The sequence below is a fragment of the Diabrotica virgifera genome, chromosome 6 (genome assembly GCF_917563875.1).
Source record: "Diabrotica virgifera virgifera chromosome 6, PGI_DIABVI_V3a".
In the NCBI taxonomy this organism is placed as follows: Eukaryota; Metazoa; Arthropoda; class Insecta; order Coleoptera; family Chrysomelidae; genus Diabrotica; species Diabrotica virgifera.
In genome coordinates this window covers 129771001-129788483 of record NC_065448.1, presented here as the reverse complement: position 1 = coordinate 129788483, position 17483 = coordinate 129771001, and the positions used below count along the sequence as shown (strand labels likewise).

General features: G+C 33.6%; 1 protein-coding gene across 3 annotated transcripts in view; it reads right to left on the bottom strand.

The window, feature by feature from the left end:
• Positions 1–5572: 5572 nt before the first annotated feature.
• Positions 5573–17483, bottom strand: part of LOC126886014 (DNA repair protein RAD50-like) — a 117527-nt gene continuing 105616 nt past the window's right edge. For all 3 annotated transcript variants that reach the window (XM_050652850.1, XM_050652848.1, XM_050652849.1), the window contains exon 10: positions 5573–10007. In XM_050652850.1, coding sequence (XP_050508807.1) covers positions 9708–10007 — 300 coding nt within the window. In that variant the 3' untranslated portion in view covers positions 5573–9707. The remainder of the gene's footprint in view (positions 10008–17483) is intronic.

Sequence of the window (17483 nt, the reverse complement as noted above, 5' to 3'; positions counted from 1 at the left end):
AAAAGACACAAAGAAGGTGGAATTCGAGAGCCAGAAAACAGGAATAAAATTAAAGCAGATTTCTCTCTGAAATTATTTGGGTGTGAAAGAATGGGAACTGGCAGAGTAAAATAGAAAGTCAAATAAATAAAACCAGATAGAAATCCTGAACAAACCAAAATGAACGCCAGTTAATTTACTCTTCATCAAATTAACGAACATGTGGATTAAGTAAATTGATTTTCCTGATATTCAATTTATGTTTTTTTCTCTCTTAGGGCCGGTTGTTCGAATGCTAATCAAGAAGTTGATTATAATTATTTATTTATTTAATCAGTTAAGCCCATTCGTACCTTTCGGTGTTGGGCTGTTTACAACTAGTTCAATATATACATTTCTATAATACAATACAATTAACAATACAATTTTAATGAATATAAATTACTTATTTGACCCATCTTTCTGTCCATATATTTTAATCTTGTGGTGCTTCTTTGATAATTCTTTTCCATGCTGTTCTATTTTGAGCTAATTGTTTTGCCATACTCCATTGCAGTCCTCTCTTCTCTGCTTCTTGACTAACTTGTTCTTCCCATCTCATTCTTGGGCGACCTACTTTATTTTTCCCTTGTACTCTGACTTCATATACTTTTTTCGTTATTCTTGTGTCGTTTAGTCTGTGGATGTGGCCCAACCATCCTAACTGTCGTTCCCCTATAATTGTCTCTATGGGTTTTATCTTTAGAGCTTGAGTTATTGTGTCGTTTCTTATTTTGTCTCTTCGTGTGACCCCTTCTATTTTTCTCAAGAATCTCATCTCTGTAGCTTTGATTTTTCTTTTGTTGTTCTTTGTTAGCGTCCACGACTCACTCCCATAGACGATTGATGGTCGAACCACTTTTTGGTACACTTGTGTTTTGACTTCTTTGGGTACCTCTTTCTTTCCAAAGAACGTATTTCTTAATGTATTATAAATGGTCCCTGCTTTTCCTATTTTATTGTTTATTTCTTTGTCTATTTTACCATCTTCTTCAATAATTGTACCTAAGTAGTTGTAGCTGTTTACTTGTTCCAACACTTGTCCTTCTACCTTAATTTTTATCACTTTTTTTGTAGTTGCCATAACCATTGTTTTACCTTTATCGGTGTTTATTTCCATGTTCATTTTTCTTAGTTCTTTTATATAAGTGTTTATTATTTGTTGCAGTTTCTCTTCCGTGTCAGCTAACAATACCATATCATCTGCAAATAGTAATTCTTGTATTTGTACATTGTTCATTTTCCATTTTCCCAATATCATGTCTTTAGATTTCTCCTTGCATTGCTTTATTGCGTCATCTAGTACCATTGAGAAAAGTAATGGACTTAGTACGCAGCCTTGTTTTAGTCCTATCTTTGCCTGGAATTCATCAGATTCTTGATTGTGACTCCTTATTTTTATTTTATTATTTTTATATAAGGCTTTAATTATTTCTATCATATCCTTTTCTTTTCCATTTTTCTTTAAACATTTCCATATATCTTCCCTTCTTATTCTATCAAAAGCTTTTTTCAGACCAATAAAGCATATGTGTATCTCTTTGCCTTTCATCAATAGTTTTTCTCCTATTTGTCTCAATATGAATATCAGATCTTGGGTACTCCTTCCTTTTCTGAAGCCAGGCTGGGATTCTTCTAATTTTATTTCTAGTTTTTCCCTTAGCCTTTTTTCAATTATTCTATTGAATATTTTGGCAGGAACGCTTGTCAATGTAATACCCCTATAGTTTTCGCAATTTCTTGTGTCTCCTTTCTTAAACAGTGGTACTATTATATCTGTTTTCCAATCAGATGGTATTTCCTTTGCTGTGATTATTTCATTTAGTATTTCTCGGAATTTTTCTTTTGAATTTTCACCCATGTACTTTAACATTTCAGCTGTGATTTCATCTTGGCCTGGAGATTTTCCCAATTTTAATTTGTCAGTGGCTTCTGCAATTTCCTCTTTTGTTATTTGCTGCATTTGCTCTGTATTTTCGATCATGTCTTCCTCTCTTTCATGTTGATATTGTTTCCATTCTGTTAGTTCTTCAAAGTACTGCTTCCATCTTTGCATTATTTCTCTTTCTGTAGTTAATATATTTCCTTCTTTATCTCTTATGTTTCTTAATCTATGTGTTTTCTTTTGTCTTAGCTGTTTTAATGTACCATAGAACAATTTCTGGTTATTAAAATAGTTTTCATTCATTTTGTGTCCAAAATCTTCCCAAGACTTCTTTTTTGCCGTTTTAATTTTTTGTTTAATGTCGTTTCTGGCCATTTTATATTTTTCGAAATCATCCTCCGATTTGGTTTTTACATACTTTTTCCATTCTTTTTTCTTTTCTTTCACTTTACGTTGTATTTCTGCTGTCCACCATTTACTTTTCTTCGAATATATGTTTGTGATTTTAGTTGTTCCGCATACTTCTTTTGCTGTTTTCAATATGATTTCCTTAAATTGCTTCCATTTATTTTCTATTCCTGTGTTAATTGCCTTTATAGTCTCGAACTGTTTGGTTAACTTCTTCTGGTATTCCTCTTTACTATCTATTTCTCTTAATTTGTAGCTTTTTATTTTTTCTTTAGTTATCTTCTTTCTTTTTTCTGTTGTGTTATGTGTGTGCACCCTTAGTTCCATTATAAGCAAGTAATGGTCACTGCTTATTTCAGCCTCTCTTTTTACCTTTACGTCTTTTATCATCTTTAGGTCTTTTCTTTTTATTAGGAAATAGTCTATTATGGATTTTTCTTTTCTCGATAAGATTTCTCTAATATATTTGTGTATGTCTTTGTGCATAAATTTTGAATTCGTTATAACCATATCATTTGCTATACATAGGTCTATGATTCTGTTTCCGTTATCATTTTTCATTTCTTCTCCATGTTGCCCTAAGTATCGTTCAATCCCTTTATTGTCTCTTCCCACTCTACCATTTAGGTCTCCCATTAATATAATGTTTTCTCCTTCGTTATCCATCTCTGCTTGTAATATTTCAAAGAATTCTTCTTTTTCCTCTTTTTGGCATTATCATTTGGCCCATATGCTACGATTATGCTGGTTATATTTGTATTTTCTAGTTTTACTTCCACTACCAATACTCTTTTGTTTATATATCTTTCACCTATTATGTTATTTGTCTTTTCTGTTTTTACTATTAGGCCTACACCTCCCGCGCCCCATTCTTTTAAGTCAACTCCTGACCAATATAAGCGGTAATCCTCATTTAGATTTACTATTCCTCTACCTTTCTTTTTTATTTCAGTTACTCCCAAGTAGTCTATATTTTGTAGTTTCATCTCTTCAATTATTTCCTCTTCCTTACCGTTAATACCTCGCACGTTCCATGTAGCCATTTTTATGATTTCCTTTTCATTTTTCTTATGTTCCGTATTTTTATATATCTCACCATTTTTGTTCCTCGCTATATTTGTAGCTTCATATATATTTTTATTCGTGTCCATTTTATTTGCCAGGTTCGTTGTGTTTGTTTTCATGTCGCTTTCAATTTCTGCTATTCGTTTTTTGGATTTATTACTTCTAGTTCTTTCATAGTCTTATTCCATTTCCATATCTCGCCATTTATAGTTATTTTATTGTACCCAATTTTCACCTTATTTCCTTTTAATTCTTCTTCTTTTGCCATTTTTCTTATTTGCTTGTTCTTCTCACGCTCCTTTGTTGTCATGTCATGATTTATGTAGACCTTTTCCTGCTGCGGTTCCTTTAATTTGTATTTGTTTTTCATGATTTGTTCTTTTTCGTCTTCATTATTTATTTCAATTAAGCATACTTTTCTTCCTATTTTATGAGCTGTTTTTACATTAATATTTATCTGTAGAGTGTTTTTTATCATGTTCTCCACGAATTGTTTAAGTTCTGTTTTATTTTCTGTCTCAATTTCAATTCCTGACATCACTATATTATTTTTCCTTTTCTCTCTCTCTAGCCATTCAATTCTATCATTTGTTTCCTCTAGCTTCTCTTTTATATCTTTATTTTCTTCCTTTAGTTTTTGATTTTCTTGTCTCAATATCTTATTTTCTTCTCTTATCATTTTTATATCTTCACTGGTTTTGTCACTCTGCTTTTTGAGCTCTGACACCATCTCTATTAATAGATCTAGTTTTTGTTCTTTACTATTTGTTTTAGATGGTGTTTGTGAGAGTTTTCTATTTTTTGATCTTTGAGTCGCATCATCCGGATCTCTTTTCCTTTTGCTGTCGTCCGAACCGTCGTCGCTGTCCTCCATGTTCTTATTTGTTTCGCTTTGTATTATTTTATTATCGCCTTCCGCCATGTTCTTGTTTATTTCACGGTATCTTAGTTGGTATCTCAACGATAGGAACTTCGCCCAGATCGACTCTTCAGAAGCTAGGTTCCTTTGAGTCCTCAAACTAAGTAGTTTATTTTATTTTTCTTTGCTAAGTATTTTAATTTTTAGAGTTTTCCCTTTTTCCGCGACTTTTACTACAGTCTGGCAACGTCGCCGTGACGTGGAGCGTGACTCGTCTACCAGCTGGTTGTTGAAACTCGTTCACTTTCCTATGCCCGTTTTTTGTGTTTGTTTGTTTATACACTCTTAATTAGTAATTTTTGTTTATTTTTTCACTTGTATCGTCAGTATGCACTTTTATATACACTTTATATTGGAAACTGTTATTTAATTTCCACTACTACATCCAAAATTCGGTAAAATAGTAGGTGGTATTTCAATAACCTTCTCTTGGCTCTACACCGTTGCCGGTTCTCTGATTATAATTAAGTCCCCCTTAACAACCGTCAAATAAAAACAACCCTCATTCGTACGTCAATCAGTTGATTGTAATCAATAGCTTTGTTCCAACACGACCGAAACCGTCACGAAACGGTAACGCTCCTGCGCAGTAAACAAAATCCGTTCCAACAAAAATATGACCGTCATCGGATCGTCCTTCCCACTGTTCCAACAAGAATTGTAATCTTTCGGTGACGGTTTCGTGATGATTATTTCAGTAATCGGGCAAATGCATAATGTGCTGGTTGGACTGACTTGAGCACTAGTATTTAATTCTTTAAATTTTTTGAGCCTTTGATCGACTAAAAGCACACAAGCTGTCACCAACAAAAATGACAAATATATGATAATGATAGATAAATCAGTTATCAGTCAGATAACTGTTCCAACATCGGTTTCCAAATTACCGTCATGGGACGATAACTGGGCGATACAATTACGAACATGCGCACAACAACCGGTACAAGTAGTTTCGTGACAGTGTCTGGGCCGTCCAAACGGTCATGTTGGAACAAACCTAATTATGATAATTAACATAATTGATTAATTAATTATTAATTAACATAACAATTATTAACATAATTTATTAATAAATGTCATAATTGTAATCAATTATGTTTTCAGCAACCCAAACAAAGTTGACATTGACAGTTAATGACAGTAATTAAATATTTGATAATGATCAGTTGATTCCATTTTTGATTAGCGTTCGAACAACCGGCCCTTGAACTAACAACTAACCTGTGAGGTGAAAGTGAAACTGGAAAGAGATTACATATTATGTAAAAAGGCAAAACGAATCTTAATAAGTTATTTATTACAATTATAATATATGTAATTATAAATGAAAATTTACAATGTGATACAGCTCATCGTAGGTTCTGGTTTCGTTCTATTTCAACCTGTTTCGTTGGCTTCGGACCTGTTGGTAACAAATTTACCTTTCACTTTATTATAGCAGACCAGACTAATTGTTTTTAATGATGTTACCTAAAGTTAAAATAAAACTAATGCAATACTATCAACATTTGGAAGTTTGAGTTCTTGGATCTCGTCTTGGTTTTTTTTGACATCATAAACCAACTGTTAATATAAAAATAATTTAATTGTTAACTGTACACTTAAATGCTTTTTTACTATTTACGAGTTTCAATGGTTCATTGAATAAGCTATTTTTTACTTATACATCTTATTCAAGCTACATGTCTTGGTAATATTAGTTGGTTTTTTACCTCTCTTTGGATGACGTTCTTATAACACTCATTTGTAGATGAACTCATGGTGTTTACTGATCACTACACGAAACGTCTTCAATAAATAAGATAAAGTACACGTAGTCTTTGTCTTATTTTCTCCACCCATTGACCGCAAAATCCACCAGATATGAGTGATCCTCCTTACATATTTGTTCAAATATTTTAGTCCGTACTGTGTTAAATAGTAATTTTTGAATAACGGCGATTCGGTCAGAGGAAAGAAAACTATTTGTTCCAAGTCTCAATATTTCGTCACTATTTGGTGACTTCTTCAGGAGAAAACTGTAAATTTATTAATATGTATTAGATATGGACAAAAGTTAAATATTTCACTACTTACAACTATACGGGGTGGACCTCGATATTTGGCAGTATTTATTGGATTTTAAGGAAATGAAGAAATAGTAGGGGAGGAAAGTATGCTAAATGTGCAGTCACTCGAGCGCTTTGGGGACCTATTGGGTTGTGAAGAGAACGTTCTAAAACCAAAAAAAAATTAAAAAAAGTAAAGTTTTTCATTTTAGTGGTGACTTTCCATTTTTAATTTAATTTTCCATTTCCAACAATCGCTTTTTAAAATTTTTCAAATAAACGTTTCTTATTTTTACGTAGGGAATCCTAATCTGTAATAAAAAATGGGGGCTCCTATTTAAAATTTTAAAGTAATCCCCAACCCCACCTCCGTGGGGGCTCGTGTTTGGCGCCATTAGATAGATTTTTCAAACATATTGAATAAGTGTATTTTTCAGTTTTTCGATCTGATGTTTATTTCGCGAAATATCGCGGGATTCGTATTTAAAATTTTAAATTTACTCCGCACCCCTCACCGTGGGGAGTCGTGTTTGGTATCGTGCGATAGATTTTGAAAAATATTGAGCAAGTATTTTTTTAGTTTTTAGGTCTATCGTTCATTTCGCGAAATATTCGCTTTTTTCTTGTGAAACTTTGTGACTCACCCATCTCCTTACGCCCTGCCCAAATCGTCAGATTTTTGAAATATACACTGTTTTGCATGTACTTACCTTATCTTAATCTAACGATTTCGAGTTTTTCTGAGGATAGATTTTTTTTTCGGCCCCCTTAACGAACTCCCCTGTGTTTAGAGCCAATATATGGTAGAGGTACATCTACAGCAGGGGTGGGCAAATACTTTTAAGCGCGGGCCAAAATGAAATTTTCCAAATATCTTCCGAGCCGGAGACCTATATCCAGTATGTACGCTGCGCACACGCTAATGTTTTTGGTTGAGGTTTTTCTCCGTCCAAGAAAGTTTTTTGACATAAATACTCTTTTTATCATTTTATAGCATTTGGACAAATACATTTGACTGTTAATAAATAATAGTAATAATCAATTGTCTTACTTGTGTGTACATGCGAACAATTTGTTCTCAGTAGAACTACGAAATTTTTAATATGGTCCATTATATTAAGCCATAACAGGGATCCAGATAAAAAAAGAAATTCAGAAATTCAAGAGCAGCCTTTTTGAAGATGAGGAAATTTCTGAGCAACCAAAGATTCAATATGCAAATCTGATATCGGATGGTAAAATGTTAGGTCAAGTTAACCATCATAGTCGAAATTCAAAGGTGTCAACTGATCTAGTATGGTCATGTAGAAAAAATGGACGACGACAGGATGCCAAAACAAATTTTAAAATGAACGCCAAGGAAAGAAGGAAGAGAGGAAAGCCGAAACAATCCTGGCTGGGTGGCATTCAGAAGACAATGTCGGAAAGGAACGTTCACCCTGGCGAATGCAACGACGGACGAAGCTGGAAACTGGGAACAGGATGGCGGAGAACCCTATAAAAAACCGGTATTATAATAAAAAAATGTTATGTCCACTCTATTCTTCTTTATTGGATTGTTAATGCTGACTTGTGAGAAAGCTGGAAGCTTTTGAGATGTGGCTTTTTAGAAGAATTTTGAAAATGCCATGGACCGATCATATTACGAATAAAATGGTGTTGCACAGAATGGAAAAGGAACAGAGAACTTTGACCATCATTAAAGTGAGAAGGACAGCAAGGAGAAAGGGCAAATACTAAACTAATAAATGATAAGTACGTTCTTGTAAGTTGTTGCAGCAGCTGATTATGAAGGGTAAAATCGAAGGAAAAGGGTCCTGGTAGACGACAAATACCCTGACCGAAAAATATTCGCGCCTGAACCGGGTTAAACACACAGACGCTTTTAAGAAAAGTAGAAGATAGAGATTCATTATTTATATGAACACTACAAACACTAATACTGTTGATTTCAATAAAATCGCATAAAAGAGATTAAGAGCATTGGCGCAAAATTTCGGAACAATGCTTTTTAAATGCATTCCTTTTTTTTCTAATCGTGAGAAAACTAATAAATATTTTTGAAAAATTTAAACGCAGAATGAAAGATTACATTATTACCGAGGGCCAAAAGTCCCTTAGAATAAACAAAAAAGTTTCTTTGGAATGAGATATTTGAAATTAAAAATCACACTAATTTTTTTTCTTTTTTGTTCACCCCTGCGACTTACTAAAATAAGTATTGTAGAAGTTTTCAGGGACTTTCGGCTCTCGGCAGTATAATTTTCTCAGGATTCGAAAAAAATTAATACATATAAAAAGCATTGCGCCTATGCTCTTAGAAAAAGCTTGCGGGATTCTTCAACGGGCCGGATAAAGTAAGCAAAAGGACCGGATCCGGCCCGCGGTACGCCTTTTTCCCACCCCTGATCTACAGGGTACCAGTTTTCTCCCCATATGATAATCTGACGCGCTCGAGTTATTGAAAAAATCCCCACTTGGGCTCCCCTACCAAAACAGGTCATATTGGTAGGAGAGCAAAGTATACTAAATGTGCAGTCACTCGAGCGCTTTGGGGACCTATTGGGTTGTGAAGAATAGGTCCCAAAACCAAAAAAAAGTTACGTACAGTTTTCCAGTTTAGTGGGCACTTTCCATTTTTAATTTAATTTTCCATTTCCAACAATCGTTTTTTTAGATTATAGCGCCATCCCTCCATAATTCGAAAGAATGTCTCGAATAAAAATTACTTATTTTTACGAAAGGAATCCAAATCTGCAGTAAAAAAGAGGGGCTCCCATTTAAGATTTTAAAGTAACCCCCCACCCCAGCTCCGTGGGGGGTCGTGTTTGGTGCCATTCGATAGATTTTTCAAAAATATTGAATAAGTGTATTTTTCAGTTTGTAGATCTGATCATTTCGCGAAATATCGCGGGATTTATTTAAAATATTAAATTTACTCCCCACGCCTCTCTGTGGGAAGTCGTGTTTGGTATCATTCGATAGATTTTTGAAAAATATTGAGTACGTATTTTTTAGTTTTTCGATCTGTCATTCATTTCGCGAAATATTCGCTTTTTTCTTGTGAAACTTTGGGACTCACCCATTTCCTTACGCCCCGCTCAAATCGTCAGATTTTTGAAATATACACTGCTTTGCATGTACTTAACTTACCTTATCTTAATCTGACGATTTCGAGTTTTTCTAAGGATATATTTTATTTTCGCCCCCCCTTAACGAACTCCCCTGCATTAAGAGCCAATATATAGCAGAGGTACATTTTCAGGGTACAAGGTTTCTCCCCATGTAATAATCTGACGCGCTCGAGTAACTGCAAAAATCCCCGCTTGGGCTCCCCTACCATATAAATATACATATAAATAGATCAATACAATATCACTTTTTCAACGGTAGAAGAGCCTTCATGGTTTCTCTTGATCTGCCAGTAGCTGTCAAGACTCTGCATTTGCGTTATGCTGCGCAAAAATTCCTCATCGTGGGTAATGATAAGAAGCTGGAAATTGGTTTGATTCTCTCTGCTGGTGATCAGTTCTGACAAAGCATCGCTCAAACTAGAAATGTTTTCTTTGTCCAAGTTCGTCGTGGGTTCGTCCAAAGCCAAAATGCCACAATGCGAGCTAAACGTTTCAGCCAGCGCCATACGAACCACCAGACATGCTAGTACCTTAAAATTAAAAAATATTAACATAAATTGTCTCTTCCTAACGTCCGTTAGGTCCGTTGCACGTCACCAACAATTTAGAATTTCGAAGACGAAGTAGTTTTCAATCCTAATAGTAAATTATTAATATTGAAAATATTAAAAATATTACTAAAATATTTTTAAATTGAAAACTTATTGGTACACTTTCCTGGTGACACCTCCAAGACTTCTACAATTTGCAAGTCAAATGGATGCTGCAGTGAAAACGAGAGGGAAGGAATTCTACACTATGCAACTCACATCCCCCGTCTGCAGCTGGTAAAGTTCCAACGGAAAAATGCACCTAGTTACTCTACGGAGTAATACGACTATAAAATAAAAATGTATACCATTTTTATTCAGTTGCAATGCGAAGGCAAAACAATCTTACTTTTCAATTAGAATACGGAGTGCAGTCCAGTCCCTTGAATCGCGATTTTCGGCTCTTATTGGAGCCTTCATCGGAAAGAACGTAGGCACTGTTCTCCATATTTTAACTGATTCGCATCGAGAGGTTTTCCCACCCATTGCAACTGAAGTGATGATAGTAGGTGGCTAGCGCCATCTGGCATTGAAAGACGAAGTAGTTTTCAATCCTAATAGTAAGTTATTAATATTGAAAATATTAAAAATATTACTAAAATATTTTTAAATTGAAAACTTATTGGTACACTTTCCTCGTGACACCTCCAAGACTTCTACAATTTGCAAGTCAAATGGATGCTGCAGTGAAGACAAGAGGGAAGGAATTCTACACTATGCAACTCACATCCCCCGTCTGCAGCTGGTAAAGTTCCAACGGAAAAATGCACCTAGTTACTCTACGGAGTAATACGACTATAAAATAAAAATGTATACCATTTTTATTCAGTTGCAATGCGAAGGCAAAACAATCTTACCTTTCAATTAGAATACGGAGTGCAGTCCAGTCCCTTGAATCGCGATTTTCGGCTCTTATTGGAGCCTTCATCGGAAAGAACGTAGGCATTGTTCTCCATATTTTAACTGATTCGCATCGAGAGGTTTTCCCACCCATTGCAACTGAAGTGATGATAGTAGGTGGCTAGCGCCATCTGGCATTGAAAGACGAAGTAGTTTATTATAATATTAATAATTTACTATTAGGATTGAAAACTACTTCGTCTTTCAATGCCAGATGGCGCTAGCCACCTACTATCATCACTTCAGTTGCAATGGGTGGGAAAACCTCTCGATGCGAATCAGTTAAAATATGGAGAACAGTGCCTACGTTCTTTCCGATGAAGGCTCCAATAAGAGCCGAAAATCGCGATTCAAGGGACTGGACTGCACTCCGTATTCTAATTGAAAAGTAAGATTGTTTTGCCTTCGCATTGCAATTGAATAAAAATGGTATACATTTTTATTTTATAGTCGTATTACTCCGTAGAGTAACTAGGTGCATTTTTCCGTTGGAACTTTACCAGCTGCAGACGGGGGATGTGAGTTGCATAGTATAGAATTCCTTCCCTCTCGTCTTCACTGCAGCATCCATTTGACTTGCAAATTGTAGAAGTCTTGGAGGTGTCACCAGGAAAGTGTACCAATAAGTTTTGAATTTAAAAATCTTTTAGTAATATTTTTAATATTTTCAATATTAATAATTTACTATTAGGATTGAAAACTACTTCGTCTTTCAATGCCAGATGGCGCTAGCCACCTACTATCATCACTTCAGTTGCAATGGGTGGGAAAACGTCTCGATGCGAATCAGTTAAAATATGGAGAACAGTGCCTACGTTCTTTCCGATGAAGGCTCCAATAAGAGCCGAAAATCGCGATTCAAGGGACTGGACTGCACTCCGTATTCTAATTGAAAAGTAAGATTGTTTTGCCTTCGAATTGCAACTGAATAAAAATTGTATACATTTTTATTTTTAATTTAGAATTTATCTGTACCTAGATAATAAACAAAAACTACTGCTCCAGTCAATGAGAACAAAAATAGGATATTAGTGATATTACCTCCGATTTCTATCCTAATGCATCGATTTTGATGAAATTTTGGGAATAGGCTCAACGTAACTCCTAATTCAAGGTCTACTCTATATATTTTTTGGGGGTGAAAACTACCCCTTATTGCCAAAATTAAATAAAAATGGTTATAACGTAAATTAAAGTACTTAAGCCTTAAGCTTTAAGAGTGTTTGAGGAAGTTAAATAAAGGTCTTTTTATACTGTAAGACATTATTCTTGGTTGGCTGAATCTGAATAATTTATTCCTGATAAACTACTCCCTTTGATAACTAAATCTGTAAAAATAAATAAAATCTAAAATGAATGCATATTCGTTATTCTAATTCCAATTGAAATAAATTTTATATCGATATTTTAGGTCAATGTTATTTTTCCTTTTTTTAATTTTTCAACCCTAAAAAGCTTTATAAAATATAAACTTTATAACTTAATAAAATATCTTTATAAAATAAAAAAAAAAATTAAAAATATATTAGAACATATCAGATATTTTTATATCTATATTTTCAGGATATTTATACTTTTTGCCATTTAAATATAAACACCTTTTTGTAAGTCTATGCCCCTTACCGCATAATGGAAAATATAAAAGTAGGTAAAAAATTATCTGTGCAGAAAAAAACAATAAAATTTATATAAAAGATGTAATAGGAAAATATGTAATATTTTTGACATAAAAACAATTTTAGTAGATAATACCTGCACATCCCCCACATATGTAGCGTTACAAAAATCCCGATATTTTTGCGGGTACATGACGCGCTATATCCGCAAAAAAATATTTCTAGTAATTCTTGCGGTGCAGGTGATTTATGAATTTTTGTGGGCTCCAAATATCCATTAGCATTATTCCATCCACAATCTATTGGAATAAGAGCTTTATCGCCTAGCTAAATTTGAATTTGGTAATGACCTCATTTAATGCGCCCGTTCAAAACATCTAATCTAGGTACGAGTGATCGAAATTTTGTATCAGTACTTTTCACTAGCGACTGTGAAAAGTGAGTAGTCGGTAGACCGAGATCCCATTCTCATCTGCTACAAAATTCATATATGCTGCAAAATTGAAAAAAAAAGTTATTTGTTTTTTTTTACAATAACTCCGTTCTTTTTAAACATGCTGTATCCATTCAAAAATCATCTTTTAGAGAATTTCAACCACTGTAAAACCACAGTGACCACATCTATTCAAAATCTTTCGTTTTTTAAAGGTGAACGCAAAAGAACGCACGACAGATGATACTCGCGCTATCAACCTAACTCGAAGTAGTGATATTTCTGGAAGTTTTTACAGTAGGTAATGAAAAAAGCTCAAATGAAAAAAAAAACATATATTTTTGTACTGAATCATTCTTTTCGTGTCTCTTATCATTTTCGATTAACATAGACCAGGGCGCATCTGTAAAAATATTAGTACATTTGGACGTTGAGAGGTGACTCAAATTTTTTTGCAGAAATTGCTTGAAAATAACTCAAATAATACTATTTGAGTCATCCTCCCTCTCAAAAAGGTCCGGAACATTGTTTAAATAATTAAAATGTCAAAAAATTAAGGAGAAATTCGATTTTTTCTTGGTTTTTTGATTATAACTTTAAAAGTATTAATTTCCGAGAAAAGTTGTACTAACATAAAAGTTGCATAATTAAATTTCCTACAATATAGAAATGGGTACAAATTTAAAAAATAGTCACCCTTGTTGCAAAATAGCAATAATTGCGAAAAAACTATACCAAAAAAAAGTATTCGCATTTTACGTTTTTCAACCATTTATGCTACACTTAGGACCTTCATATTTCACCTAAGAGAAACTTTATGATACAGTAAAACAATACTGTAAATTTCATTAGGATTGGTTCAATAGATTTTGCAAAATAAATTTTGCAATCCAGCTTTCGCAAAAAAATTCATTTTTTCAAAATGTTACAGGACTGAAAATAAAGCAGATAGCACGTTGAAAATTTTTTTTACCTATAGAAGTATACCGTAACTTTCATTTGCAATTCGCAAAATTAAAATCGATTCATAAACACGACGTCAGGAATTTTTTTAAATAAACATTAATATTGGTGCCACGCGCAGGACAGCGGATAGTTTGCTCTGATTGGGCATTCCAATGACCTTTGATAATGATTGATACATTTTAATTTTTATTACATTTCGATATAAATAAATAAATTTGTTTATTGCATAATAAAAACACATACTCTATCTTTTGAAATAACACTTTTTTTTAGCAAAAACTTTCTTTGTTCATATATTTTAACTTAGAGAATAAAAGTTTATTATTTTTAAACATATGCAATTGTTTAAACAATATTTCATAAACAATAATAAAATTAGTTTGATTTTTGTGGAATTAAAATATTAAAATACAATAAAATATAGAGTAAGAAAATAATATATTAGATAAAGATTGGAAGAAATTTTGGTGGAAATCAACTTGTGTGAATTGAACACCGCTGTCCTGCGCGTAGCACCAAAAATTAATGTTTATTTAAAAAATTTCCTGGCACCGTGGTAATTAATCGATTTTAATTTTGCAAATTGAAAATGAAAGGCACAGTACACTTCTATAAGCAAAAAAAATTCAACTTGCTATTCGCTTTATTTTCAGTCCTGCAACATTTTAAAAAAATGAATTTTTTTTTGCGAAAGCTGGATTGCAAAATCTATTAAACCGATCTTAATGAAATTTACAGTGTTGATTTACTATATCATAAAGTTTTTCTGTGTAAAATATGAAGGTCCTAAGTGTAGTGTAAATGATTGAAAAACGTAAAATGCGAATACTTGTTTTTGTATATTTTTTTTGCAATTATTGCTATTTTGCAAGAAGTGTAACTATTTTTTAAATCTTTAACCAATTTTGCATCGTAGGAAATTTAATTACACAACTTTTATGTCAGTACAACTTTTCTCAGAAATGAATAGTTTTAAAGTAATAATCAAAAAACCAATAAAAAATCGAATTTTTCCTTCATATTTTGACATTTTGATTATTTAAACAATGTTCCGGACCTTTTTGAGAGGGAGGATAACTCAAATATTATTATTTGAGTTATTTTCAAGCAATTTCTGCAAAAAAATTTGAGTCACCTCTCAACGTCCATCTGAAAACAGATGCGCCCTGGACTAACATGGGGAAAATGGTAGATTTTTAAGAAAATTAAAAAATGCGCTGTATAATTTGATCTAATTTTTTTCAACCACTATGATGCATTTTAAACTAATATAACTTTATGAGCATAGAAATAATACTAAAATAAAATGCATCGCAGAAGAAAAATGAGATAGAAAAATAGACGGTTTCGTTTTGACTTAAATCTATCTCCTGCCATCCCCAGATAGCGCTATTTCTAGGTCTACCTGATATCAAGGAGGCTATACAATAAGACTAATATACATCAAAACTTCCGAATTTCTGGTTACAAAATAAAATTATTTATACCGGAGTAAGGTTAGAACGCCCTTTAACGGGGAATAAGTGAAATTAATGTCGACTCGATTCAAGTTCTCTGTTAACCCAGATATGAAAATATCAAAAGGCACCGCTAGGAAAATATTCCAACATGCGATTCAGAGAACCTATATGAAACGAGTCTTTTTTACTATAATACAGAGTACTTATGGCATTAGTAAAAGATTAGTATTAGAGGGCGTTCTAAACTTACTCCGGTATACATAGTTTTATTTTGTACCGAGAAATACGGAAGTTTTGATGTAAATTTGTTTTCTTGCATAGCTTCCTTGACAACAGATAGACCTAGAAATAGCGCTATCGGGGGATGGCAGGAGACATATTTAAGTCAAAACGAAACCGCCTATTTTTCTATTTTTACTTTTGAAACATTTTTGGTTAATCTAAGGGACTTTCGGCCCTCGGTGATAAGGTAATCTTTCATTCTGCGTTTAAATTTTTCAAAAATACTTAAATAGAATTGGGTCCTTTACCGATTTCCGGGGTTATTTTTACCAAAAAAATTTCTACCCCCCGAAAGGGTGGGAACCACCTTCAAGACAAAAGCATATTTTGGCATAGGGTAGACTTTGTTTCTTGAGCTATTCTCTACTTCCTCTGAAAATATCAAGTAAATTGTTGCATTAATAACACCTGTTTCATAATTCCCTACATTCGCGGCTATAAAGACAATACTGCCACTCTGTGAGAAAATGTCAACGTCGCATTGGATGACGTGCAGCGGATCTTTGAGGAATACGTTAATTTTAGTACAACATATTAAGGAAAGGCTTATAGTTGGACCAGAAAAGTTCAATTTGCAACATTTAACACGTGCGCTACGTTAATTTTTTTAAGTACTTCTCCCACAACCTGAAATAATAGGCGAGAAAATAAAGTATTGCACCTCTAACTTTTTTAATGTCAGACGGATAGTTATGAAACCTTTTGCATTCTATTCGGAAGAGCTTCAGGAAATAAGTTGACCTATTGGCATGAGGGACAAATGAAAATTGCATTTTAGGCGGAAAATGCATTTTCCAAAGTGCATATCAGTGTTTAAAAAAATAAAAATTTACATCTCGAAAAATAATCATGGAAATAAGTTCAATTTTCACACATGGGGGTTTTTGAGGTCGCTGAACAGTAATATTGTGTTGGTGAAGCTAATGCTCGGTATCTACGTCGTCTCCTTTTCTCCATAAGTTTTATGGAAATTCAGTAAGCAAATCGTGTAAACTTGTTATCCCTAGGGTTTTGAGGTCGCTGATCTCTAATATCGGGTCGACGAAGCTGTAAAATTTACCTGGTGCCCGGTATCTACGTTGTCTCCTGGAGTTTTATGGAAATTCGTTATGAAAATGGTTGAAATTTATTATCTCGTCGACCTCGTATAGTTGAGGTCGCTGGACATGAATATTGGATCGAAGATGCTATTCGAGGTACCTGGTGACCGGTATCTACGTCATCTGCTGTTTTTTTGAAAATTCGTTATGAAAATTGTTGAAATTTATTATATCGTGGATTTTGAGGTCGCCGAATCCGAATATTGCATCGACGATGCTATACGAGGTACCTGGTGCACGGTATCTACGTTGTCTCCTGGAATTTCATGGAAATTCGTTAAGAAAATAGTTGAAATTTTATATCTCAGGGTTTTGAGGTCGCTGAATACGAATATTGCATCGAACATGCTGTATGAGATACTTGGTACCCGGTACTTGGAGTTTTTTAAAAATTCGTTATGAAAATAGTTGAAATTTATTATTTCGGTGTTTTGATATTCATGTTCAGTGACCTCAAAAACCCCGAAATAATAAATTACAACCATTTCCATAACAAATTTTCCTAAAACTTCAGGTGACGTACATACCGGGAAGAGGTATCACGTAGAGCATCGCCTCAGCAATATTGGTGTTCAACCACCCTATAAACAATTACTTTTAATGGGAAATAAGCCACAATTTTACCAAAAAAATGATTTTATTAACGTTTCGAAGCCCAA